Source organism: Barbus barbus (genome assembly GCF_936440315.1).
Source record: "Barbus barbus genome assembly, chromosome: 41".
In the NCBI taxonomy this organism is placed as follows: domain Eukaryota; kingdom Metazoa; phylum Chordata; class Actinopteri; order Cypriniformes; family Cyprinidae; genus Barbus; species Barbus barbus.
Genome location: NC_136719.1, coordinates 4702181 through 4730168, shown reverse-complemented (window position 1 = coordinate 4730168; position 27988 = coordinate 4702181). Strand labels below are relative to the sequence as shown.

Below are 27988 nucleotides of genomic sequence, written 5' to 3'. Positions count from 1 at the left end.
TCTGTCTAGAGTTTGACCCAGACTAGGTTTGGTTGCGTAAGACGGGGGCGACCCGGGTACCAGCCAGCGGCGGGGCGGCCATGGCTTGGGGTTTAGTGTGTGGGGTGGAAGCTCTGCTGCTGCGGAGCGGCATGTTCATATGGCAGATCGTGGTGTGGATGATCCGGAGGTGTTACCTGCAGAGGATGAGGTCATGTCAGCAGTGTCTACAAACCTGCTTCTACCTGGGCGACGTCTATCAGGTACCAGCTCTTTTGTATCAGCTCGAGGTTGGAGATGATTTTAATTGGTTTTTGAGAATTCTGCGTGTCATTTGCGACAGTCTGTTTTTGATTCTTTCAGTGTTTTACAGAAGAGTATTGTTTGGTCTGCATTTCATTTCGGTTGTGTCAAAGTCTGCTATCTAAAATCTGATTTTAATATGAACGCATAATGAACTCAATATGACATTTCCATCAAGTTTTTCAAGGATGAAGCATCTTCACAATTACAGCGCTATACTCTTACTTGACCAAAATTATCTCATAAATATTTTGAAGAAAGTTTGTAATCAGGCTGTTTTGGGGCATCATTGACTTCCATAGTAGGGAAAAAAACCCACTATGGAAGTCAATGGTGATTGACAGCAAATGTTTCCCACATTCTTCAGAATATCTTCCTTTGTGTTCAGTAAAACAAAGACATTCATACAGGTTTGGAACTACTTGAGGGTGAGTAAATGATGACAGAATTTTCATTTTTGGGTGAACTATCCCTTTAAGTGGAACTATTGTAAGTGTACTTCAGATGCACTTTAAATATCTTGCCTTTAAAGACTGATATTATTCAAATATCATACAATCCTCATCGATAGTGACATTAAAACACATTTTAGGCTTAATATTAAGAGATGTGCATTGTGCACAAGCTGTACTCCAAATATAGTTGAATTATATATTTTTTTATGTCAGTAAGTCTCAAGCGATAGATCAGTAAATATGTAAATAGTTTTGATTTTGAACTATATGAAATAAATTTATTTTAAATATATTACTTTTTTACTAGGGAATGTTGGTGCTTTACTGCTTCTTTAAGTTTCCTAAGTGTGTGTGTGTGTGTGTGTGTGTGTGTGTGTATATATAATTTTTCTCTGGCTTACCGTAATGATTCCCTTGCTGTCCTCGTGGTGGAACTGAGAGATACATTCACATTTATATATTGGAAATAGATATTCACATAAAATATATATTCACATAAATATACCAACAGTGTAGTTCAAAAGTCTGAAAGCATATTGACGATCTGTCTCATTAAAACCTGAAATTTATCAGAAAGCTTTTGAATTGAAACAGAAAAAGTTGTGTTGTTAAAGAAGGACTGTTACTGTTAGAACTGTTTTTGGTCATTAAGCAAATGTGTCACACAACTGACAGTATAATTTGTTATGGAAAAAACGATGATTTAATTAAACAAATACCAAATAAAAGCTTTTTCGCTTAGTGGTCTATGATCTTTTTATCCTATTGTTCATTGTGATGCCACTGCATTGTTATACAATGAAAAGTTAATTTTCTCCAAAAACCAGCAACAGCTCATGCAAACAGAAATTACAGACTTGGAAAAGGGCTTTTGAAACTTTCCCAGAGTATGAGTCTCATAATGCAATAATCCTGCACATAGGTTTAGCCCTCAGGAGTGCAGTACAGATGAAAGATCTGTGCTAATAAACACATTCCATACCAATACTCTATATGAAAATGAGTCTACTAATAAAACTTAAAGTATTATGCTCCACATTTATCCTGACCAAAGATTGTATCATATTCTGAATTCATTTGGACTGAACCCCTCAACAGTTACGTGAAATTATACATCATCTCCACCACAGTATTGTAACAGACATTTTTGGTATTGGTTGGTTTATAGCACAGAGTCTTTGAGTCGAGCTGAAAAACAAAGCAATTTTGTGCTGTTTTTGTGGTTACATAAGATTCTACTGGTTTGTTAACAGATGTTTTATCTATTTAAAAATGCACCAACTTAATTTCTTCGTCCAACATCCTGTTGTTATTTTCAGTGACAGAAAAATAACTAGTTTCTGGTTTGTTCTGCACACCAAATGTGTGCTTTTCCACAAAAATCCATGTGCATGGCTTCTGGTGCAAAGCGAATGAAGACTTTTGCCTTCTGGTACAGTCCTTTTGAAAAAAAAAATTAAACAACAACAACAACAACTTTGAGCTCTGTAGTGTTCAGCCCTATAACATTTAGAATGTAATAGTATTTTGAAAGAGAAATGTCATGGAATATTTATTTATTTATTATTGTTTGGTTTGTTTGTTTGGTTGGTTGGTTAGCTAGTTGTTTATTTGGTTGGTTGTTTGGTTTGTTTGTTTGTTTGGTTGGTTCGTTGGTTAGCTAGTTGTTTGTTTGGTTGGTTGGTTAGCTAGTTGTTTATTTGGTTGGTTGGTTGAGTGTTTTATTTCATTGTTTGTTTGTTTGTTTTGTTAGTTGATTGATTATTTATGGTTGATTGGCTCGTTGTTTGGTTGGTTTGTGGGTTGGTTGTTTATATGGTTGTTTGTTTGTTTGGTTGGTTTATTGGGTTTTTTGGTTGGTTGGATTGTTGGTAGATTATATGGTTAATTGGCTCGTTGTTTGGTTTGTTTATTGGTTGTTTGTTTATATGGTTGATTGACTGGTTGTTTGGTTGGCTGGTTGTTTATTTGGTTGTTTACATGGTTGATTGGCTTGTTGGTCGGTTGTTTATATGGCTAATTGATTTGGTTGTTGGTTGGTTGGCTGGCTGGTTGTTTGTTTGTTTGGTTGGTTGTTCATTTGTTTGTTTAGCGCGTTTGGTTGGTTGGCTGATTGTTTATATGGTTGATTGGCTCGTTGTTTGGTTGGTTTGTGGGTTGGTTGTTTATATGGTTGTTTGTTTGTTTGGTTGGTTTATTGGGTTTTTTGGTTGGTTGGATTGTTGGTAGATTATATGGTTAATTGGCTGGCTGGTTGTTTGTTTGGTTTGTTTATTGGTTGGTTGGTTGTTTATATGGTTGATTGACTGGTTGTTTGGTTGGCTGGTTGTTTATTTGGTTGTTTGCATGGTTGATTGGCTTGTTGGTCGGTTGTTTATATGGATTTGGTTGTTTGTTTGGTTGGTTGGTTGTTCATTTGGTTGTTTAGCTCGTTTGGTTGGTTGGCTGATTGTTTATATGGTTAGTTGTCTGGTTGTTTGTTTGTTTATTTGGTTGGTGGGTTATAATTGCTGAAACTGAGTGATACAGAATTTATCTGTTTAGATTTTGAGCGTACAGGCAAACTTACACTGCACTGACAGACACAGACCAACGCCGACAGTCACCAGATTGCAGTACGTCACGTCTCAGACATTCCAAGGCCCAACAAACACTGATTCAGCATGTACGATCGGCAAAAGCAAGCGGCAACCACGCCAACAGACAATGAGGAGGGTAACAAAGATCTGACAAAACCCGACGAATTTGTCTGTGGACGTTTGTCTGTGTCTGTCAGTTCAGTGTGAATTGGCCTTATGAATACCATATTTACTAATTAATTTCTTTTTAAAAATTATTTGAATTTGAAAATAAAAATAACAATGTCTAACACTAATGCTGTACTGAAATTTTATTTCAGGCATCTGAGAATGAATCTGCCATTTGCAGAAACGTGTTATCTGCAGAACCGTGTTAATATGCTACCATAACAGATCCTTTCTGGATTGTTTTGACTGTTGCTGAGAGATGCCTTGTGACTCATAGCTCTGCTCTAGATGACAGATATTATATACTGTGGTAGTGAAATATTTCTGTCTGTTTACTCTCCCGTGTGTACCAACTGAAAGAAGACATTGTACATCTTGAATTTTGAACCTAATGAGTTAAGTTAGCGTTCAGTTGGCCCCTGTAGTGGGCGAGGAGGAGGAGCTAGTGCACTGTCAATCATCTGATGTCATACCTGTGTCCACAGATGACCGAGGGAAGACTCTGCCAGGTGCAGCTCCTGGAGGACAGGAAGCTGGAGCTCTTGGTCCAGGTATAATGCTTCACAGTCCTGATCCCAGTTCTAGTCTATTATACCTCCCACTCAAGGGTAATGGACCTCAATAAACCTCGCTGTCTCACATTATATTGATCAATGGATTTTCTCTCGCAGCCAAAGCTGTTGTCTCGTGAACTCTTGGATTTGGTCTCGTCCCATTTTAACCTGAAAGAGAAGGAATACTTTGGGTTCACCTATGTGGATGACACGTGAGTACCTCTTGTAATAATGTTGTCTGTAGAGGTTCTTTTTAGCTTCATAAAGGAGAAACATAAAGGATGAAAATACATGGCAAACCTGAATTTAAAGGGATAATTCATGCAAAAATTAACATTCTGTCACAATTTTCATAATTGAGTGAACTACCCTTTAAGATCATCAGAATCAGAATGTTGAAGTCAGTTCAGATGCTTTATTTGAATGAACCAGATCTGAAAATTGATTCACTGAATTCAAGGTGGGTTTTTTTTTGAAGTCCCTGAACAACACTTAAAATTATGGAAGCCCTTTTCTGAACTGAAAAAAATAAAAAATAAAAAAGGTAATTGCAACTTTTTATCTAACAATTCTGACATTTTTTTCTCACAATTGCGAGTTCATATCACGCAATTCTGACTTTTTTCTCGCAATTCTGACTTTTTTCTCGCAATTCTGACTTTTTTCTCGCAATTCTGAAAAAAAAACTATTTTCTTACAATTGTGAGTTTTAATTTTATCGCAATGACCTTTTTTATTTATTATTCAGCGGCGGAAACAAGTGTCCATATAAATACATATACATTTCCGTGTTTATAATACATGTGTTAAATACCGCTGTTCATCACCATGGTTTTAAATAACTTATGTAGACGGCATATGTATTTTGCATAAAATTTTTTTTTTTTACCATAATATTGTTTCACATGGTAATATTAATAATAATAATTTTAGTTATTATAATAAATGTGTTATTATTATTATTATTATTACTTTAATATACCATGACACTAAATAATGACCATATTCATATACAGTACTTTGGGATTTACAGTATATGGTACTTCAAAGAATAACACAGTACTGCCATTGTACATATGTAAAAACATGGTATTGTCAAAAAAAGCATATTAATACTATGCCACATTCTGTTACTGTTATTATTCCCATGCATCTCTCTGTTTTACTCCCAAACTTAAGGTCCTTGCACACAGAGTCTGAAATGTGCATATGTGTTTTCAGTTTTTGCTTTTTTGTTTTTTTGTATTCGTCATCCTTTCCTATCAAAATGCTTGCTACAGATGCGAAAACGCAGAAAATCGAACCCGATCCGAATTTGTTTATGACGGACGAAAGTTTCAGAGGCAGTGTGTAAGCGTGATTGACACAACGTGACGTCGTGTGCGAAAATTTCAGACTCAGTGTGCAATGACCTTAAGTTTTACTCTTTTAGAGTCGAATGTTTTCTTTACAAATTTGTTTGAGTGAACCATTCAAAAGAAACTGGTTCAAAAATATGTAACTATTTATATAACAGTGATTCAAGCCTCACTATAGGGCAAAATCTCACTGAGTTCTGCTCAGTCCTGCTGAAGTCATTTCTGTGCAGATGATTTTCATCTATTAGTGTTAAATTGCAGAGCGTTTACTGGGTTGAATAAGAATGTGGGCTTGCACATTTCAGTCAGATGACCTTTTATCTTCCAGTGGTCAGTGCAAATGGCTGCAACTGGACCGCAGAGTGCTGGAACACGACTTCTCCAAGAAATCCGGGCCTATTGCGCTTCAGTTCCTGGTGAGGTATGTGATCTCTGCCTCATGATGTCTGAAGTCCACAGCGACCACAGAATGCAGTACATTCCTGGACTAAATCACTGTGCTGCTGCTGCGCCAAAGAAACACCTTGTTTTAGATTTGAAGTGAGGTTTTTTGTCTTTTGGCTACGACTCGCCTTGTTTAATTGTGAAATGTCATTTGCAGGTTCTATATTGAGAGTATTTCACTTCTGAAGGAGCACACAACTGTGGAGTTATTCTTTCTGAATGCCAAGGCGGCCATCTATAATGTGAGTACATTTGGGTCTGTTAACCCACCGAAGTGATTCACTGTCTCATTTCTCACCTCTATAAACAATTAGAAAGCCACAGACCTCAGACATTTAATATGAGTTATTGCATCCCAGGGCCACAGGAAGGGAATGTGTCACTCACTGGCTTGTGAATCAAGAACAGAGAAATTCTTGCAAGACGCTTCATAACCATCAGAATTATTTTGGGCATCATTTTTTCATCGTTCATTATGGCCTGGGTTTTCCCCGCCACTTTATGAGCTTGTGGCAGAATTGTATAATACAGAGGCAACATTTCATTTGTGTTTACTCTGAAATCTTTTATTTTTAATTTGTCGCCGCTAGTTGTTAAGATTGTTATCAGTGGCGGAAAGTGATAGCAGTTTGAAAATATGATTGTTTAAATAGAATCAAATATTTGAATTGCATATAAAAAATGTCATCTATTTGGATTACATACCTTTAATATAAACTAATAAACTTACCCCCGGTTTCACAGACAAGGCTTAAGACTAGTCCCAGACTAAAATGTAAGTCTGAGCTGTTTCAACTGAAAGAATCTTGCTCTGACTGATCTTAAAACATATCAGTGCCTTTGTTTTGTCTCAAGATGCACACCAGTAATGTTTTTTATAAGGCATGCTAATAAAAAATTACTTAAATGTCCTAACTGAACAATGGCCTAATCTTGGCTTAGTCTAAACCCTGTCTGTGAAACCGGGCCTTAATGTGTTATAATAATGTGAGTATATCTGCCAGTAATACATAAATGAACCAAGTCAGAAGTGCTAATAAACTGAATGTGTTTTAAATACACAATAGTTTATATATTTATCATCAATAAATCCAGTTTGTTTCAGTCTCATCCATTTTAACTTAATATTGATTGTTCTACAGCTAGTTGTATTATAACCATGTTCATACTTTTTACATGAATAAATTATTTCAAAAGTGACATATTTATGCTGATTCAAAGCAATTCAAAGGAAACCGTTTTGAAAATATGATCATTTAAATAAATGCAAATAGTTCACGTATGACTGACAAATATATGCATTACATTAAGTTTATTAGTTAGATATTATGCATGTAATTCAAATACATAAATCATAAATTTGTGCGTAAATATAGGGCGAGCGCAAACATTAGGAAAATGCTTTGCGTGATTCATTTGAATTCTCTCCTCCCATAAATTTTGCGTCTGAAAGGGAAACTCCTATAAATGCATATTCAATAAAGCCAGGCGCAGAAATAACCAAGTCCATGCCTTTTCAGCGCTAATTCTTCACTGCGCTTTTTAGTAAAACCTACTATTTTAACACCAAAAGACGGTTTGCGCTGGCGCAAGCTGTTAATAAAACTGGCCCATAGAGTGCACACATATCTATCAGACATCCTCAAATCTGTTTTGCTTATTTGCAGCTTACAATTAAATCACATACATCATATAAATATGCGTCTCCAGTGTACAGTGGCAATTTTCTTTGGTTATATTAGGACGGTTGGTTGACTGAACTATTTAGACTGTTTATTGATGAAAACAGTGGAAGATCAATTTAAATGATTTGTGTATAACTCAATTATTATTCATGAGCCAAACCATTTCAGTAAAACAAATTGATGCCCATGGCAGGAATATCTGTTGCACATTTTCTCATGACATTACGATGAGTATGTTTGCGTCGTTATTCACAGAACGGATTTAAAAGTGATTCCGTTCTTGAAGTGAAGGTTTGCTTGTTTGTGCACAGGGTGACATTGAGGTGGAGAGCGAGCTGGTTCTTAAATTAGCTGCTCATGCACTGCAGGTAAGACCATCAGAGCTTTAAGACATGAGATGCTTTCATGTTTTAGTCAGTGTTATGTATTAAATGCACATATTGAAAGTGTTCTGTTTTACAGGAATCTAAAGGAGACTATACGAGGTGGGTTTTACCATACTTATTTACCACAAAGACTTTTTTAAGACTTTGTCACTTTGTACTGTCAAATGTTGAGATAAAACTTATGTATGTCAAGGTACTGCAGGAGGTCTGTGTACTGATATAACACACACACACACACACGTACATATATAATTAATCTTGGAATGAATTGGTTGTTCTCTGAAGAGAGTAAAATTACCATTAAAGTAAATTTTGCTCTCTGTCAGGAAGTACAGTGACTCAGTCAATCTAAGATATGGCAAAAGACAGTATGGGTTGTTAACTGAGAAACAAGGTCAGCATGAGATTAGAGTCATGTAATAATGAAAGTCCAATTTTTATAATAGGATCAGAAAAGTTTGACTTTTTAAAGGAATAGTTCACCCAAAAAATATCCTCTCATCATTACTCAGAATCACATCTTTCCAAACATCTTTTTTCAAAGGAGGAGTTATTTAGTGGCATGTTCAAGCTGCTGTTTTACAAACTGAGAAAAAGCTGATTCTGACTTTCAATGTATCTGAAGGACTATAACATTTGTGATTTGTGTGCTATATTGAAGTCTTCTCAAGTCACATGATACAGTAGCTTTTAATTTAAGCTGCTTTTCACTTAGCTATAGCAAACTTTAGCTCTACTAGCATTTTTGGTAAACAAAATATATGCAAATGTTTATTGTCTAATTAATCATTTTGTGGAAAATAATGAACGTCATTCCACCTGATGATTCAGTATACGTTACAGTACATAATGTGGTCAACGTGATAATGCGGTTATGTTACAAGAATCATTATGCTACTGTAAAAATGTTGGCTGCCTGTTGAAGTGTATTTGGGTTTATTTTAGTGATGAAAACACCAGAGCGGATCTGAAGAAGCTTCCAGCGCTGCCCACTAAAGTCCTGAAGGAGCATCCGTCTCTAGCATACTGGTAAAACATGTTTTCATCCAACTATTCGAATAGAAAACACCTGTGAAAGATAAGACGATTCAGATAGACATCAGCTAATTTAGTTGGCCTTATATAAAATTATACTTTTATTGTAAAAGAAATGATTATAATTATTATATGCATCTTTATTCAGAGGATGCATTCGATTGATGAAAGATGACATTAAAGAAACATTTTTATCCATCCTAGAAGCCTGAAAAATAAAATGTATCACAGTTTCTATAAAAGTATGAAGTTTTCAACATCGGTAATAATCAGAAGTATTTCTCGATCGTCTAATCAGCATATTAGAATGATTTTTGAAGACATATTTTAAAATATATTACAATAGAAAACAGCTATTTTAAATTGTAATAATATTTCACGATATTACAATTGACTGTATTTTTGATCAAATAAATGCAGCCTTGGTGAGCAGACGATTTTTTTACCGCAATCTTACACCAAATTTTTGAACAGTAGTGTATATTTTCTGAATACGAGTATTAATATCTTACACATTTTGCTTCTCGTGAAAACGTGTCTTGTTTTTAGGATTTTTTAATATATTAACTATAAATATATATTTATCCAAAATAAAGTTTTTGTTTGCATAATAAATATATATATATATATGTGTGTGTTCTGTGTATATTTATTATGTATATATAAATACACACATATAGAGTATATATTTTGAAAATGCTGCTATATTTATATTCATATAATTGATATTATAAATAAATATATTTAATATATATATATAAAAAAATAATATATACATGCATGTGTGTGTATTTATATATACATAATACATATACACAGTACACACTCATATATTATGTAAACAAAAACTTTTATTTTGGATGCAATTAATCGTTTAACAGCACTAATATTAACCGAACGACAAGACAAAATACTTTAAAATGATTCAAATGTGATTACTATATTATTGTATATGTATATGCTAGCTGAATGAAGTTCCTCGTCTATGTTGTTCTCACGGTTTAAAGCTGTTTAATCACTGCCAATGCTGATGTGTCACTTAAGGCAGTCATGAGATTTACATCGACGGCCGATGAATCAGTGATGCTGAAGCTGCATTTATAGCCCTTTATGAGAGCTTTATGGCTGATGATCCGTGCTCGGCTGTCTTTATGCTGACGCGCTGAGCTTTGGGGAAATATATCCTCCGTGGAGCGGGTTTCATCATCCTTCTCTTTTGCAGTGAGGAGCGTGTGATTGAGCACTACAAGCTGTTGAAAGGACTCTCCAGAGGACAGGCCATTGTGCAGTGAGTATCGGAAAAACAATGATTAGCCTCAGGGGGGCGGGCCATCAGGGGAGACCTGATTTATGATTGGCTGCGTAAATCCTTCACGCCCATGCTTCAGAACTGATGTGTGCTGATGGATACTTAAGATGCTGTTAAACATCAATCTTAAGCAAATGTGTAACTGAATCATTACGTCTGTTTCAGGTATTTGACCCTGGTGGAGTCACTGCCCACATATGGAGTGCATTATTATGAAGTGAAGGTAAAAACTCTCTATAGCGTATCGGACCAGTTGCCATACTCCTTTATGTGTCACAATTGAACGTATTAATATAATATAATATATAATCAAAATTAGCGCGTTAATGTAAGCAATTAATTTTTTCAGTTTAACATGGTTAAACCAAACTAAACCAGCTGTTGTGATGTTTGTTAATGAAAGAACAAAATATAAAAAGAGGAAATCAATAACTTTTGTAGCTTTAAGGATTCATCTATATTTAATTTAGAATTTAGTGTTTGATAACAGGTAGCTAAATATGACGTCTATTATAATGGGTTTATGTGGAGATTGTTTTAAGTTAAATTAAAAGTTGTTATTTTTTAAAGTCTAATAAATGTTATAATTGATAGCTCATTGATGGCTCTCATTTATACTGTAATGTTGAATGGCTATAGTCAATGGTTAAATGCTAGGGGGAAATCTATTTCATGGAGACATCAGTAGTATTGGTATCAGTGATGCGTGCAAAAAAAGATATGCAACAAATATTTAACAAATATACCGTATTTGTGTTGTTTGTGCATTAATTTGAAGATTGCATGTGAAATTATTGCAATATAAAAATATATTTAAGAAATTTCATGTTATGTGAGATTAATCGTGATTAATTTCAGAATTTTTTTTTTTTTATAAAAGAGCATTTTTTTTTTTTTTATTATTATTATTTATTTTTTGGTGGCATTAGTCTTAGTTAATTTCTGATAAAGGATCATATCATTTTTTTTTTTTTTTGTGCTGTGGCTAAAACCATATTTCAGGTTACATTTTATCTTAAGGTGATGTTGTCACAGTGTAATTACATAAGTAAGTAATGAGTAATATTATTTAACATTTATATAGGTTTTGGGTATGGTTTAGGGTTTGTTGCTTGTAATTATGCATACTTTACTGTTACTATAGTAAGTACACATTGCACTGTACTATGTGTAATTACGTCACCATAAAATAAATAGTTGGCACATTTAAATATTTACTAATAAAAGATAGTATCAGTCTATAAAGCTGTTGATGTGTAACTAATGGAAAGGTCTTGTCTGGCAGGATAAGCAAGGGATTCCATGGTGGCTGGGCATCAGCTATAAAGGCATAGGACAGTATGACCAGCAAGATAAAGTAAAACCTCGAAAGGTATGTTGTGTTTTCCTGTCTTTGGGCATTAGAGGAATATATGTTATATAATCAGAATCATGAGTCATTGTACAGAGCTCAGTATATCCTGTGAAATGAGGCTTTGATTTCCCTAGATGAGACTCACAGCTTGTCAGCACTTGCTTTCATCATTTCTTTGCACTTGCGGCTGTGATGATATAGAAATGAGGTGTAACATTCAACACGTATAGACTGCATGTGTTACGTAAAAAAGAGTGAGCTGATGAAACACAAGTGAAGTTGAACCAGTGTGTGTTGTGAATAATTGATATATTAAATATCCAATATTTAATTGGAGACATATATAAAGGTACAAAATGACAGGAAATTATAGGACCCTATGAAAATTCAGACTCCGTTTTAATGGTAAAGTACATTTTATTAATAAAAAAGTATGTCTAATTAATTGAAATCATGAAATCTACACAATTTAACAACAGTTGAATAATGCTTTATAGGTTGTATGGTCTATAAACCATTATTAAATTGTTGTTAAATTGATATATAATAGGTTTCATGATTATAATTCCTTTATTTATGTTTTTCAAATTCAGTGTTTTATTTTTATTTATTTCTGGATTCCATTGTAATGGTTTTATTTATTTGTATTAATAATCAAAAAGAACATCTAATCAACAGAATTCATAAAACGTTGTAATAATATCATATTTCTTCAGGAATGATGTGTCTGTTTATTTCATGTTTAATGAAGTCATAAAACAATTTAATTGATCTTTTAATCAAATGAAAATAAACAACCCCTTTCTCGTTTGGCAAACAAAGCTGTGCAACAGGTTTACTGTTAAAAAAAAAAAAAAAGTGTGTGATTATTCCTTAAAAACATTTTATTAGTGTTAGTATATCATTGAGAAGTACACTCCTCTGTGCAATATATTTCTGTCATAATTTCTTCAAGTTAAACCAAACTTTAATTTTGACAGGATGCTGTGAAGCAGCGTTGCCAGAATTGGGTGACTTTTACACTGTTGCCATGGGTTGTTTTTTTTAGCCACAAACAAACAAACAAACGTGATTTGGTTAGGATTGATTGACAGTTGGGCTGGTTTTGTTGTGCAGACCTGGCAACCCTGCAGTGAACACCCTTGAGTTCCAGTGTGTATCTGTCATTAGTTTTTCCTCCAGTAAAACAGCAAAATGCTTAAGAAGTGATTCACAGAGCAGCTCTGAAGATTAACTTTATGTGTTCATGGTTCATGTTGTTATATAGTGGCTGAAAACAACTCAATTTTTATGGCTGATTCTGCAGGTCTGTGTGCGTTTTGTGTATCGCGAATCTCATAGAGCCCTAAAATCATTGTAGAGCGATTATGGCATTGATAATGCACAGACTTATATAACACATCATGACCAGAACAACTGGTTTAGGATTCTCTGGCTGGGCTAGAACAGGTGGAGCAGTGACCCAGCCTGAGTAAGAGTGATCCTCCCTGGGTTTGAGCTGAATTTCACAGCAGGGAGGAGAGCCTGCGATGTGCGAATCCTGTGAGGAGATGCTCTGGCATCTGACTGATGTCATGAGCCGCAAGGCTGGGCCAAGACTGCGTGCCTGAGCTCCTGTAGGAAACCTGATGAGACAAGTCAGGAACTGCGAGTAAAGACAGCTTCAGCAGAGTAGACGGAAACATAATGAAGAAGCTCAGGATTTGATTAACATCATTTAACCTTCCGAACCACCGGTAAGAGGCTCTAAAAGCTGGATAATTCAGTTTCACATGTGAAGTCTTGAGAGAGTTTGTTCTTGTCGGTAACCTGCAGACGCCTCTGCTGAAATGTTGTGATGGTAACCGTGAAGGAGAAAGTGTTTATACTGTATTTTATACGGGTTATGAATATTGGTAGAAATGTTTTTCCTTTGTTTTTCTTTAGCAACCTTAAACCTACTACTTTCTAAAAATGCAGGGTTACTGTTAAATGTCTAAATTAAAAAAGTACCTTTCAAAGGTTAAAAAAAATAAAAAAATAAAATATATATATATATATACTTTTTATTCAGCAAGGATGCATTTGATCAAAAGTGACAGGAAAGACTTTTACTCTACAATGGTTTTTATTTTGCTAATAAATGTTTGCTTTAATACTTTCTATTCATCAATGAATCCTGAAAAATGTATTCTATAAAAACAGTAAACTGTTTTCAACATTGATAATAATAAGAAATGTTATTATTGAGCAGCAAATCAGCATATCAATGATGCTGAAAATTCAGCTTTAATCACAGAAATACATGACTTTTTTACAGTATATCCAAATAGAAAACAGATATTTTAAATTGTAATAATATTATAGTTTTTACTGTATTTTTTGATCAAATAAATGCAGCCTTATTGAGGAGAAGAGGCTTCTTTCAAAAACCTAAAAAATCTTACAAACCCCAAACTTTTGTATGACGGTGTATGCATGCTCAGTGAGATTGAATCAGCTTGAATATGAATGTATTTTTAATAATCATAAGGCAATATAATTTGAGGATTGTTGTGGTTACATGCAGTACTGCAGCGGTTGCCAGGTTGATGTGCACTGAGTCATTTTGCAGTGAAGCACCTGTGACGCCCGTGAAACTCTCTCTCACATGTTGTTTTTCCTGATTTAGCTCTTCCAGTGGAAGCAGTTGGAGAACTTATACTTCAGAGAGAAGAAGTTTGCTGTGGAGGTGAATGACCCTCACAGGTGAGGAGAAATAGAGGTTTTGGAGACTGATCTTGGATCTGTGTGTGTTTGAATAAGAGATCATGAGCTGGATTCCACCATATATAAACTACTATTTTTGAGGTCGGTAAGATTTTTAAATATTTGTTTTGTAAGACGTCTCTTACAGTAATATTCTGAAGTAATATTACAGTTTAAAATACCTCTCTTCTATTTGAATATATTTAAAAATGTAATTTATTCCTGTGAATTAAAGCTGAATTTTCAGCCTCATTATTGCAGTCTTCAGTGTCACATGATCCTTCGGAAATCATTCTAATATCCTGATTCGCTGCTCAAGGATACTTCATGATGATTTGAAAGTCCCAAAAAACATTTATTTCAAATAGAAATCTTCTGAAAATATAAATGTATTTACTTTTGAAATTTAATTTAATGCATTTTTGCTAAATAAAAGTATTAATTTAGTAAAAAGAAAATCTTACTGAGCCCAAACTTTCAGAATGGCAGTTTAAATTCCATAAACAGTACGCATGTATATTCATTATATTTATAACAGCATATGAATCAGATTTTAATTTGCATTGTAATTCTTTAAAGGTGTAAGCCTTATATAATGCAACAAGAAACAGAAAATATTGAAAATAAGATTTTCAAAACTTTTTGTCAAGGTAAAATAATAATGCTTCTTAATGTTATAAATGGAAGTTTATTATTAAGAGGTATTAAAAGCTATTTAAAGCTTAGTAAATATTTAAAAAATATGCAAACAAAGTATGCAATGTGTTAGATGCTATTTTTACAGAGCATGAATTAAAGTGTTCCAGTGACCATGCTGCATATGTGTGTGTGTGTGTGTGTGTGTGTGTGTCTGTCTGCGTGCAGGCGAACAGTGACTAAACGCACATTTGGTCAGACGGGACTGGTGATCCACACTTGGTATGCCAGTCACTCATTGATCAAAACCATCTGGGTCATGGCCATCAGCCAACACCAGTTCTACCTGAACAGAAAACAGAGCAAAGTAAGTCAGCATACACACATGACCGATGAGGTCTGATCTATCAGACTGCTCATATATACATATATCTATATAAGAACAGTAGGTTCTTATGGATTGACAAGATTCAAATCCAAAAAGTTACCACAGGCGTTACACCATACCAGAATTATGAAACATTCCCTGTTCTTAATAATAGTCGCTCTACACCCACTGTCTTCTGGCAGCACAGAGGTGTGTGTGTTTCATAAATACTCATGTTTTCAGGTTTGATCTTTTTCCATCTAAAATTAGGAATTGCACAAAACAAACACTTTTTTTGTGAAGAGAGATCACAAATGATTTTTTTTTTTTTAACCCTGCAAAATAAATAAATCTGTTTTTGAAATGGAACATTATATTGAAATTTTAGACAAAGCATTTGTTTAAAAATCTACGAAAAATAAAAATTGCATGACTCATATAGTATGATATAGTGAGAATATGTATCTCGAGGAGGAAGTCAGCAAGTTTTGATGATGTCGATCATGAGGCCTTACATAGTAGACTTCATAGGGTTAATATAAAATCCTATATCCCATTTATAACAATTAACAGGCAAAAATCACCTCAACCAGGAGTTTAGGAGACATCGCATCTGACCTGACAGAGAACGGAGCGTCAAAGATGAACAAACTGAGCACAGGTGTGAAAAATCAGCTCATCATGGCCAGTAACGGGAGTCTGGTGTCAACAGGTACATGAGCTCTGTTCTGATCCTCAGGATAGTTCAATAGTATTTGATGGTTGAGTCAGCCTCTGTTTATCCATGTGTCAACATGCTTCCACAGATATCCGTTCACATACTTAGCATTAATGAGCTGCTCAGATGGCTTCTTTTCCTCTTATGTGTGTTGCTTCCTCTCAAACCTTTTCTTTCGTTGTAGACTTTGCTAAATGTCATTGAAGTTCATTGTACTTTAGTCTTGACATCATCTTTTTCTTTTATTGCCTGTCATAATGAACACATGCATTATTTCACAGGATCGGCTGACTCTGAAATGAACGACGACCAGAAAAAAGAGAAACTCGCTGAGCTGAGAAAGAAAGAGACAGAGATCCAGCATGTACTAAGCCAAAAACTGACAGAGCTGAAGGAAATATGCCTGCGGGAGGCTGTAAGAGCAAACAAGCCCATTATTTTTTCCTTTTTAACTGTGTTGTGATCACATTATTACATAGCAAGTCTAATAAATAACATAGCCAGTATACTATGTATTATAATAGTTGAGAATATTGAGAATTAACTTATATTTTAGACAAATTGTGTAATCGTATCCAATATAAAAGTTTTTGTTTACATAATATTTGTGTGTATACTATGTTTATTTATTATGTATATATAAATACACACACATGCATGTATATATTTGGAAAATATTTACGTTTATGCATTTATATATTCATATTCTTATATTTTATATTATATATAAATATATTTAATTTATAAACATAACATATTTATATGCATGCATGTGTTTGTATTTGTATATACATAATAAATAAACACAGTATACACACAAATATTATGTAAACAAAAACTTTGATTTTGGATGCGATTAATCGCGATTAATCATTTCTCAGCACTAGTTTGTATTTTTTTTAAATAATATTTTTTTATTCAGCAGGGATGCATTAAATTGGTCGAAAGTTACAGCATAATGTTACAAAAGACCTATATTTCAATCCATCTAAGAATAGGAAATTGCTTTTTCCATTTTCTTTCTATTTCAAAGATCAAAGAAGTTTCCATTAAAAAAAAAAAAAGTTTCTTAAGCAGTAAATGAGAATAATTAAATGATTTCTATTGCAGGAATAAATTACACTTCAAAATAAAATACAATAGAAAACAGTTGTTTTAAATTGTAATAATATTTCACAATATTATTGTTTTTACTATATTAAAAACATTTAAAAAATCCTAAAGACCCCAACATTACAATATGATTTTTCATCTCACATTCTCATAATGCTCACGGTAATGAGAATGAGATTTTATTTTTTTTCCCATTGCATTAATGAAAATGAAATCATATTTGTTTCCCTAATTGGTTTCATATTCTTTATGCAAATTATTTATTTTCTTCTTTTAATTTTGAGGTGAAATATGACCCACGCTGGTTCTTTCATCCATTTACAGTGTGTTTTATCTGCTTTCAGGAACTCACTGGCAAACTCCCAAAAGAGTATCCCCACATCAAAGGAGAAACCCCTCCTCATGTTCGGAGGAGAGTCGGGACGGCCTTCAAATTGGATGACCTTTTTCCATATAATGAGGTTAGTGTGAAACACTGCCACACAACAATGTTGCCAAGTAGAAGACTGAATAATATATCAGAAACTGGGGGTTTGGCTCTATTGCTACGAGGCTGTCCTGAGCTGGTCAAATGCCAACATGCCATTTTTAGCTCACGTGTGTCAGTATGTGGAATGACTGATCTTCCTCTAGTGTTTGTCCATTACCACCTGTACGATTTTAGCTGCCAAATAATTCCAGGATGTGGCCTTGTATTGGAGATCAAGCTTGGAAACAATAATTCTGTTTATTGATTGGTGGTTTCAACCACAGATGTTGATTGAGAACAAACCTAGGATCTATTTGTTTTAGGTTGTGGCCTTAAAAACCCCATGAGATCATGACGGGCTATTTTTTTATGGGTTATAATTCATCTGTATTAGCTTTGAGGCAATCTACATGTTAGTAAACTTGACAAAAAAGCATAATTTTGCATTTCGAACAACGGACCACAAATATTCTCACTCGTACCGACAGGCATATTTCAAGTTTTGGGCAGATTTATGAATGGAATACAAAATAATCAACATTGTTTTGAATGCCAATCTTTCTTCCTAGGATCCATACCTCAGAAATTTGGAGAGCCGCTTTGCGTTGCAGCAGAAAATCGTGGAGGCGGCCAAGAAGCTTGCAACTGAGCCTGACATCTCTAAATTAGTGAGGAAAAAAAGGAGGAGGAACTGTCTGGACGCCATGCAGAAGCTGCAGGAGATCGAAGATGAAATGAACCAATACAGACTGAAGAAAGGGCAGAAACCCACACAGAGAGCTTCTGTGATCATAGCCGGTATGTCAGACAGATGTTTGCTGAAGTGGCTCATCTCAGGTCAAGGACAATCATAAAACACCCTGTCAATCATAAAAAAAACTTGATTTTTAAATGTTTTACTTGCATGCTTGAAAAATCCAGACCTAATCTTTAGTCATATCATCATTCTTTATTTAGAATAGTTTTACACTTTATGCCTTGTCAAAAAGAAGTGTGCTTAACTGTATTGAATGTGCATATCTTCAAGTGTAGTATATTCAAATCTTAAAAGTATATTTTTAAGAAACTGTATGTGCAGATAATATAATATCAATGAAATAAAAGGCCACTTAAAGTGACTTAAAGAGAGATATAGTGAATTAAAAAGTGCATTTAGTAATACTGTCATTGTTTTACTTAAAAGTACATTTGATTTAATGTTAATAATATTTTGTAGTGTTTTATAGAAGTACACTTATTTTGATGTGTTGACTAACAAACTAAGGCACATGTAAATTACTTAATTTTAATTTGTATTATAGTCATTTTAATTATAGCTTGTTATTTGATATTACATAAACAGATAATATATTTTAAATGTACGAAATTGCAACTATCATTAGAAATGTGTCACAAATTAAATACATGATGCAAGTTTTGATATAAAGTACATTAAAGTATATTTTAGTTGATCATAAATGCTTGTCAGTACAGACAATGCTGAGCACATGTCCATCTGAAGGAAGAATTAAAGCAAGATATGCATGAACAGAAAAAAAAAAGCAAAACAAATTATCACTGCAATTTTACTGTGATTCTGATTTGTGGCTCAACCAATATTTAATATACTGAATATGGTACATATGCATTTATCAGGCTGTGAATTTTCTGTGTTGATTTAATGTAATAAATTATATTAAAAAATTACAATATATGCAATTGATTAATTTGATTAATCATGTCGTTAATCCAATGAAATGTTTGATTTAATTTATGTAGTGTTTCATTACATAACATAATTTCTCTTTCTTCCATAGATGAACTGGCTCAGTCCGAGTGCAGCTCCCTGTGTGAAAGTCTTCCTCTAGATGACGGTAATGACATCAATTATGAAACCACTATCAGCTCTCTGCTTATGTAATTAAGATTTATCACAACTCACTACCTCACTTCCAATGTTTCTCCATCAGCATTGTTCCCTAATGTAGGCACTGAGTCATGCACATTAACACACTCATAATAGATCATTTATCATGCAGAACCAACAATGAATTTATATGGTGTTATTTGAAACGGATGCAACCAAATGTAGCGGAGCAGAAAACATAGCAGTCAAAAACCATATTTGTATCTTCAGAAGATGATGGCCAGAGGCCGCGTTCCCGCTCCGTCCAGTGCTCCCCGTGTCTCAGTCCTCCTCTGTCGTCATCCGGCCTGGAATATGACACCGAGAGACGATCCTCATCCAGCGACACACATCACGACAGAGCTCTTAACAGGTGTGAATACTCAAAGTACGACAGGCTGGGCTGAATCTTATGAATACTGTCAAGAAAATGTCTGGGTCACTCCAGAAAAAAACTATTATTTCAATTTTATTTAAATTAGAATTATTAAAATAATTATTTTTATATTATAGAAATGTTAAAAATATACTTCAGTTGTAAAGTATTTATCAGTCATGGTAGCAGTTGTACACTGTTTTTAATTAAAAAAAAATATGTTGTAAAAGAATAATGTTCATTATTGCATTACTGTAATAAGATTTTATAAAGATTTGATGATGTAATTAATATTAATTATATAACATATAATAATAATTATTATTATTAGTAGTAGTAGTAGTGGAAAAAAGACAGAAAAGCACAGTAAAAGTATGTGTAATTCCCATACTATAGTTCTAGCCTTCTGGCCTATTCAATAGCTACAGCATGTGACATCAAATCTAGCATATAAAAACGTCATGAAACTAATGTAAAAAATAATAATAATGCTGCTGCTAATACTAATACTAATACTACTACTAATAATAATTTTCCATATGCAAAAGCATTATTTCTTATTTTTTTTTATTTTTGGGTGAAAGATTACCCAGACATGTTCTTGACAGTTTCCCTAAGATTCAACGTCTGAGCTCTTGGTTTAGCATCACTGGACATTTCTCTTTCATCAAAGATATTCTTTTTTTCTGTCTGAATTCAGATTAGATCATGAGGTCCAAGGCCCAGGACATTATTACATCCCCCGAGAGGTGTTCTCTGCCCAAAGCAGTCCATGTAAAACTTTACCCAGAATGCCAAAGCACCCCCGCAGCTTACCGCAAACCCCCGTCATGCCCCGTAACGCCTACAGCAGCAGCCAACTCAGGTGAGTTGACTTGGTCCAGTAAAACACACACAAGAAAAATCTCTCACAACCACATACAACACCCTAAAATTGTGGTGGCACACAATTTATTAAAATAATATAAAAGTCTTCATAGTTTTGTGGCTTTTATGTTTCTAATGCAAGTAGTTTATTGTTTTATTCAGTGCGTTCTCTTTTACCAAAACAAATGATATTTATTGTGTCCTGTAGGTCGGAAGGTCACATCCGTGCTTTCCGGCACCGCAGTGGCAGTTTGGAGTCCCAGGCACAACTCCTCCACTCTCACTGCGCAAACAAGTCTGCCTTCCCGCTGTCTCCGTCCCGCCGTAGCAACAGCACTGAGGTGCTGGACGATTGCTCGTCCTATACCAGCATGTCCAGCATGGACTACTGTCTCCCCTGCTCGGCCACTCCTCCCTACCGCACACTGGACTCACAATCCCATGACTACCGGCTCCACCGCAAAGTGGAGATCTATGGCAATACGGGCAGCATGCCCAACTTGGTCCCTCAAAATTCCAGCTGTTACGGCTTCCAGCAGAATCACTACGGCCCCACGGCTTACTGCGTGACTGGGTATCCCGGCTTCGAATATGAGCCTTGTTCTAATGGAGCTTACGTCTACGAGAGCGAACTCGAGGGTCACTATAACATCAACCCCACTTACCCAGCACATGGTTACCAGAGTCGTAGTCGGAATAGGCATTATGGAACAGAAGGGTCGGATAATTTGTCACAGAATCCATACGCCACCGTGAGGCCCCCTAGAGGAAGACAGGGACCCTTGAACGAGGTGTTGACGAAGAACATGTACAAGGCTTTGGTGGCGGAGCATTTGAAGGGATGGTACAATCGCAGTGCTGGGCACAGGGACCCAGGTACATATCAGCTGGTGTACACCTACAAATATGACCGAGGTTCCCAGCACAGCTTGGGTTACCAGACACTGCCTGCACCCTTCAGTCACTCTAGCAGAACCAACTCGTTCTCCTCAGGTAAGTACAGTTCCTCAAATAAACCCTGCAGACTATGAATAAAATCAATCATATGGGCAACAAAATGCCAGGTTCTGGTGCAGAGCTGCAATAAGCGATTGCTTAGCCAAGTACAAACCATTCGTCATTGGCTCCTTCGCTGAAATAATGTTCCTTTATATAGATCCTTCTTGATCCAGTCCGGTCCACCCTCAAGCCAAAAGGTGCCATTGTTCCACCTTTTTGGTGGCCCTGTTTTAGTATGATCGAAACTATTACTTCCAATCTCAACAACTCAACAGAAAAAATACCAGGTTCTGGTGCAGAGCCGCAATAAGTGATTGTTTGGCCAGGTACAACCGTTCATCATTGGCTCCTTGGCTGAAATAATGTTCCTAATTGATCTAGATCCTTCTCGATCCCATCCGGGCCACCCTCAAGCCAAAAGGTGCCGTTATCCCACCTTTTTGGTGGCCCTGTTTAGTATGACTGAAACTATTACTTTCAAACTCAACAACACTACTGACAAAATGCCAGTTTATGGTGCAGGGCTGCAGTAAGCAATTGTTGGGCCCTGTACAAACCGTTCATCATTGGCCCCATAACTGAATTATCGTTCCCGAGAGGTCCGGGCCACTCTCAAGCGATAAGGTCCAGTTGTCCCCCCTTTTTGGTGTCCCTGCTCAGGTATGATCAAAACGATTACTTCCAAACTCAGTAGTCAACAAATTTAAAGGGACAATAGGAATTGATTTTTATTAAATTGCACTGTCTAAATGGACCAGCGAGATGTTAGATATTGATTTATTGTCGACTGCCAGATCGATTTGAAATTCTAGTAAACTTTGGTATGTAACTTGTCCTGCACCCCTTGTGCTATGGGAATGAGTGATACCTTATCAGTTGCTACAATTTTATAGTTTCCTCAATACCAGTAATGAACATTTATGCTTTACTATCAATTATGATGAGTTATGTGTTATTTTTTTGGAAAAAAAATGATCACAGATCTTTTTAGAAAACCTACTGATCGAAACACACTTTTGCATGGACAGAGTTACCATCCTACCACGTTGAAACGTAGCCTGCCTATTGGTCAATTTAATCGGATTCGTCAAATTTGTAGCTCTGAACAGTAATATGTACAACAAAGACAGATTTGATTAATAGATTTAGGGTGAGCGGTTACAAGGAAGATTGGATACAGTCTGCAGCTGGGAGATTTGAAAATGAAAATCAAGAGACAACTCTATATAAAAAACGGTTAAATTCAGAAAATAAAACCATTGTATGTGCTTTTCAATATTCTCCCATCTGTCCAGATATAAAAAAGATTATAGACAAACATTGGTATATTTTAAAATCGGATCCTCTTCTCAGTGACATCTTTGAGAAAACACCAAGATTTGTCTATAGACGTTCTTCCAATATGCGTGATCTCTTTGTAAGAGCTGATGTTAGCTCATCTGTAGAACGACCCTCTCACTTTCTATCTATCCCTTCGGGCAACTATAGCTGTGGTCGTTGTGCCCAATGTAACTTCACTACAAAAACTAGTGTTTTTTATCATCCTCATTCAGGAAGGGAGTTTAAAATTAAAGGTGTCATCACATGTACGACCAAAAATCTTATTTATATGATAAAATGTCCATGTGGGTTAGCTTATATAGGAAAGACACAACGTGCTTTAAAAACAAGGATTGCAGAACATCGAAGCAATATTCGCACTAATGATCAAAAAAACCCTGTAGCGGTACATTTCAACTTAAAAAGACACAACCTTTCTACATTGAGATATATTGGAATTGAACAGGTTAAGGTACCCATGAGAGGTGGTGATATCAACAAGATTTTATTAAAAAGAGAAGCGTACTATATATTTACACACTCAATACTCTCTCCCCTAAGGATTTGAATTCAGAACTTGATTTCAACTCATGTTTCTAGTTGATATGTATGCGTATGTATTTATGCATATATATATGTGTATGTATGTGTATATGTATGTGCATGTGTATGTATACTCTTTGTATTGAAAGGTGTTTGTTATTGCTATAGCTTCAGTGGAATCCTTATATGTGTGTTATGTGGTTGTGCAATTGTATCACTTTTGGGATAAAGCGGTTGTGGACCGCAAAGAGGATGGGGAAGTGTTTGGTTTGTTTTGCCTTGTTTAGTCTTTTCTGATGTTGTGTTTGTATTCATGGATGTTCTGTTATGATGTGGTCATCCTCTCTTTAATTGTGATATAGCCGCTCACATGATTTACCTTGATTACCAACAGGTGTTATCAATTGGAAATCTGCCTTAAATCTTAGTATTTATTGAGAGTCTTGCTTCTGTTTGTATGTGTTTGCTTGATGAAGGTCTTCTGACCGAAACATCGCTTTTTAAACATTAAAAATAAAGGGATTAACAGTGTGCAGATCTTTTTTCTACTTTTTCTGATCACTTTTTGATCTTGCACCTGATCGAGATACCTTCTTCTTTTTTATTAATGAGTGATACCTTATCATGCAGCATATTGAGGAAAGTGTGCTAGTACTATTGAACTTTCATCAGGTAATAAATAAAATGGCCAGAAAATCCTGTAGCTGTGCACCTAAAGAAGGAATCGAGTCACATCTGGAGAGCAGAATACTGTAGAGACTAGGTCGCATACCCTGTTCCTGGAGACCCAATGTCCTGATAAGTTTATTTCCAACCTGCTTCAGCTCACATAGCCTGTGATTTATTTACTTATTTTTTTAATGATTCCGAAGACCTTGATTAGCTGGTTTAAGTGTGTTTGATTAGTTGCAATTAAACTCTGCAGGACATTGGTCTTCAAGGAGCAGGGTTGACGGCTTGTAGAGCAGGGATGCCCAATATTGTTCCTGGAGATCTACCTTCCTGCAAAGTTCAGCTCCAATCCTGATCAAACACAACTCAACCAATTTCAGGAGCATGTGATAATTACAGACAGGTGTATCGGAGCAGGGTTTGCACTGAACTCTGCAGGTAGGTAAATCTCCTGGAACAGGATAGGACACCCCATTTGTAGAGACTTGTGGTGGACACTTTGACTTGGGCCAGTAAGCAACCATCCAAAACACCCTAGTAAGGATATAGCAGTCTAACAACCACATAGAGCACCTTAGCAACCCCATAGCAAAGCCCTTGCAGCACCCTAGCTTTGTAGCATTGAGTTTTTAACTTTAACATGTTCTTTGATACTGTCTGCTGACTGTAAATAACTCTGTCAATTACCAGTCATTAGAATATTACTAGACTCTCATCTTAATATCTGCTAACAATTAATTATACAGTCCCCAATCGATGGTGTTACTTAGTTTTACTAAGTAACTTTGCAAGTACATGTCAACTTTTTTTCTAACCCTATGCCTAATAGTCTACTAATACTCTAATGAAAGTTAGTTGACATGGAGTTGCAAAGTTTCTTATAAAAGTTAGTAGAATATCAAAAGTGGATTATCAAAATAAAGCATAAACTTTTCTTCTGATGAAATTTAAGTTAATGTTACTTTACCATATCACACCTCTCTTCCTCACTAGTGTCGTCTACTGCCAGTGGAGGGGGAAACTGGCAGAATCAGTTAGCCGTGGGTCTGACTGATGGTGAACTGCCAGACGGTCCCTTGAGCGCTGGGGCTTACAGTCCTTCTTACAGTCGCAGTCCTACTCACAACAGGTGAGACAGAAAACTACTTTGGACAAGACCTACAAACCAGCTATTTGGGTGTATTCATAATAGGTATATTCGTCAGTCCATCTAGGTTTGGTATGCATATATGTTTATGGATGCTGTAATGTAAAGCTTTATTTTAGTAACAGCTCTCAATGTAGGCTCTCCACAGTGAATACTATCAAATTCAGTGTCTGCAGTGCAGTCCGGCTCCTGAAGGTCCACCTTCTTATAGAGTTTAGCCAAAGCCACTGGAAGGCAAGCCTGCAACCTTTAGCCAAAAAAAGTAATGGCTAATGCTCTTTCACTTTGGTGGTACGCAGGAAAGGAGACCAGAGGCAGTTTTTTAATGGATGTTAACGGAGGAGAGGCTTCACTACGAATAAAGTTTTTTTGAGGAAACAGCTTATCATTTAATGAATCCACATTAAATGGATTTTAATGTTTTAAAGTAAACAATAGTTTTGGATTGAACTGTTGGTAGAGTTTACACTGAAAAAAAATTGTTACAGACTTTTTGCAACATAGTGAAGTAATTTTGTGTATTAGGATAATAACCTAATTCAGTGATATTCCATTTGAGCCCTTTTTGGGCATCTTAACAACATTTAGCAACCACCCAACAAACACAAATCATTTCCAGTTGTTGTACTTTGGTTGCAGCTAGGATTTGTGGCAGTGCAATGTTTTAAAAACATGCAAGTACCACACCTATGATAAAAGAAATAGTGTAACCAAAACAATTTGCAAAAAAAAAAAAGAAAACAAAAGTCAAACAAATGGTGCTAACTAACAATAAAAAAAGAGATCAAACAAATAATAACAACAAAAAGAACAAATAATAAAACGGAAAGAGATCAAACAAATAATGCAGACAAAATTAAAAATAAATTAATTAATTGATTAAACCAAACAAATAATAAAAACAAAGATCAAACAAACAAACAAAAAATAAAATCAGTTAAAATAAACAAAACAAATGAAAAAAAGAGATCAAACAAATAAAACAAAACAAAAGCAAAAGCAAAAAGAGATCAAACAAAACAAAACAAAAAGAGATCAAACAAAACAAAACAAAAAGAGATCAAACAAAACAAAAGCAAAAAGAGATCAAACAAAACAAAACAAAAGCAAAAAGAGATCAAACAAAACAAAACAAAAAGAGTTCAAACAAAACAAAACAAAAAGAGATCAAACAAAACAAAACAAAAGCAAAAAGAGATCAAACAAAACAAAACAAAAAGAGATCAAACAAAACAAAACAAAAGCAAAAAGAGATCAAACAAAACAAAACAAAAGCAAAAAGAGATCAAACAAAACAAAACAAAACAAAAAGAGATCAAACAAAACAAAACAAAAAGAGTTCAAACAAAACAAAACAAAAAGAGATCAAACAAAACAAAACAAAAGCAAAAAGAGATCAAACAAAACAAAACAAAAAGAGATCAAACAAAACAAAACAAAAGCAAAAAGAGATCAAACAAAACAAAAGCAAAAAGAGATCAAACAAAACAAAACAAAAAGAGATCAAACAAAACAAAACAAAAGCAAAAAGAGATCAAACAAAACAAAACAAAAACAAAAAGAGATCAAACAAAACAAAACAAAAAGAGATCAAACAAAACAAAAGCAAAAAGAGATCAAACAAAACAAAACAAAAAGAGATCAAACAAAACAAAACAAAAAGAGATCAAACAAAACAAAACAAAAGCAAAAAGAGATCAAACAAAACAAAACAAAAACAAAAAGAGATCAAACAAAACAAAACAAAAAGAGATCAAACAAAACAAAACAAAAGCAAAAAGAGATCAAACAAAACAAAAGCAAAAGCAAAAAGAGATCAAACAAAACAAAACAAAAAGAGATCAAACAAAACAAAACAAAAAGAGATCAAACAAAACAAAACAAAAGCAAAAAGAGATCAAACAAAACAAAAGCAAAAGCAAAAAGAGATCAAACAAAACAAAACAAAAAGAGATCAAACAAAACAAAAGCAAAAAGAGATCAAACAAAAGCAAAAAGAGATCAAACAAAACAAAAGCAAAAAGAGATCAAACAAAAGCAAAAAGAGATCAAACAAAAGCAAAAAGAGATCAAACAAAACAGATGTTCTAGTGTTTTTTACATTGTTGTAGATTTTTAGGATGCAAAGAAAATCAGACCAAAATACAATGTTTGTAAAATATTATATTGTTATATTGTATAATAAATATATTGTTTGTAAAATATATATAATACATTAATTAATACATCATTTATGTATAACTATACTATAACTAAATAATTTCTACAGTCAACTACTGTAGTTCAATCTTTGTGCACACTATTAGGGCAGTATTAATCCCTTTTACAATGGTTTTACTCAATTACTATGGTTTTCCATGTAACTTTTCAATCTAACTACATTATTAAGACAAACTCAACCTAAAAATTCAAACTGTTGACATGATTTAATGTTTGCATTTTCTTATGGCAGGTTCCCGTCGGAAAGTGCCGGCTCTCACACATCAGAGCCAGCAGAGGTGTTCGGTGCCATGGCCAGCTGTTCTGACGCAGACCATTAA

At 34.7% G+C, this 27988-nt stretch overlaps 1 protein-coding gene across 1 annotated transcript; it reads left to right on the top strand.

Moving 5' to 3' along the window:
• Positions 1–50: 50 nt before the first annotated feature.
• On the top strand, positions 51–27988 carry LOC306860341 (FERM domain-containing protein 4B-like; the record flags this gene model as incomplete). The annotated part of the gene is made up of 23 exons (XM_079401990.1): positions 51–242; positions 3970–4035; positions 4156–4250; positions 5725–5817; positions 5998–6082; positions 7837–7893; positions 7988–8010; positions 8857–8940; positions 10169–10234; positions 10421–10478; positions 11541–11627; positions 14260–14336; positions 15201–15339; positions 15913–16051; positions 16339–16472; positions 17515–17631; positions 18209–18437; positions 19436–19492; positions 19756–19897; positions 20601–20765; positions 20976–21760; positions 25295–25430; positions 27901–27988. The coding sequence occupies exons 1-23, from the start codon at positions 81–83 to the stop codon at positions 27986–27988; spliced, it is 3084 nt and encodes a 1027-aa protein (XP_079258116.1). The 5' UTR covers positions 51–80.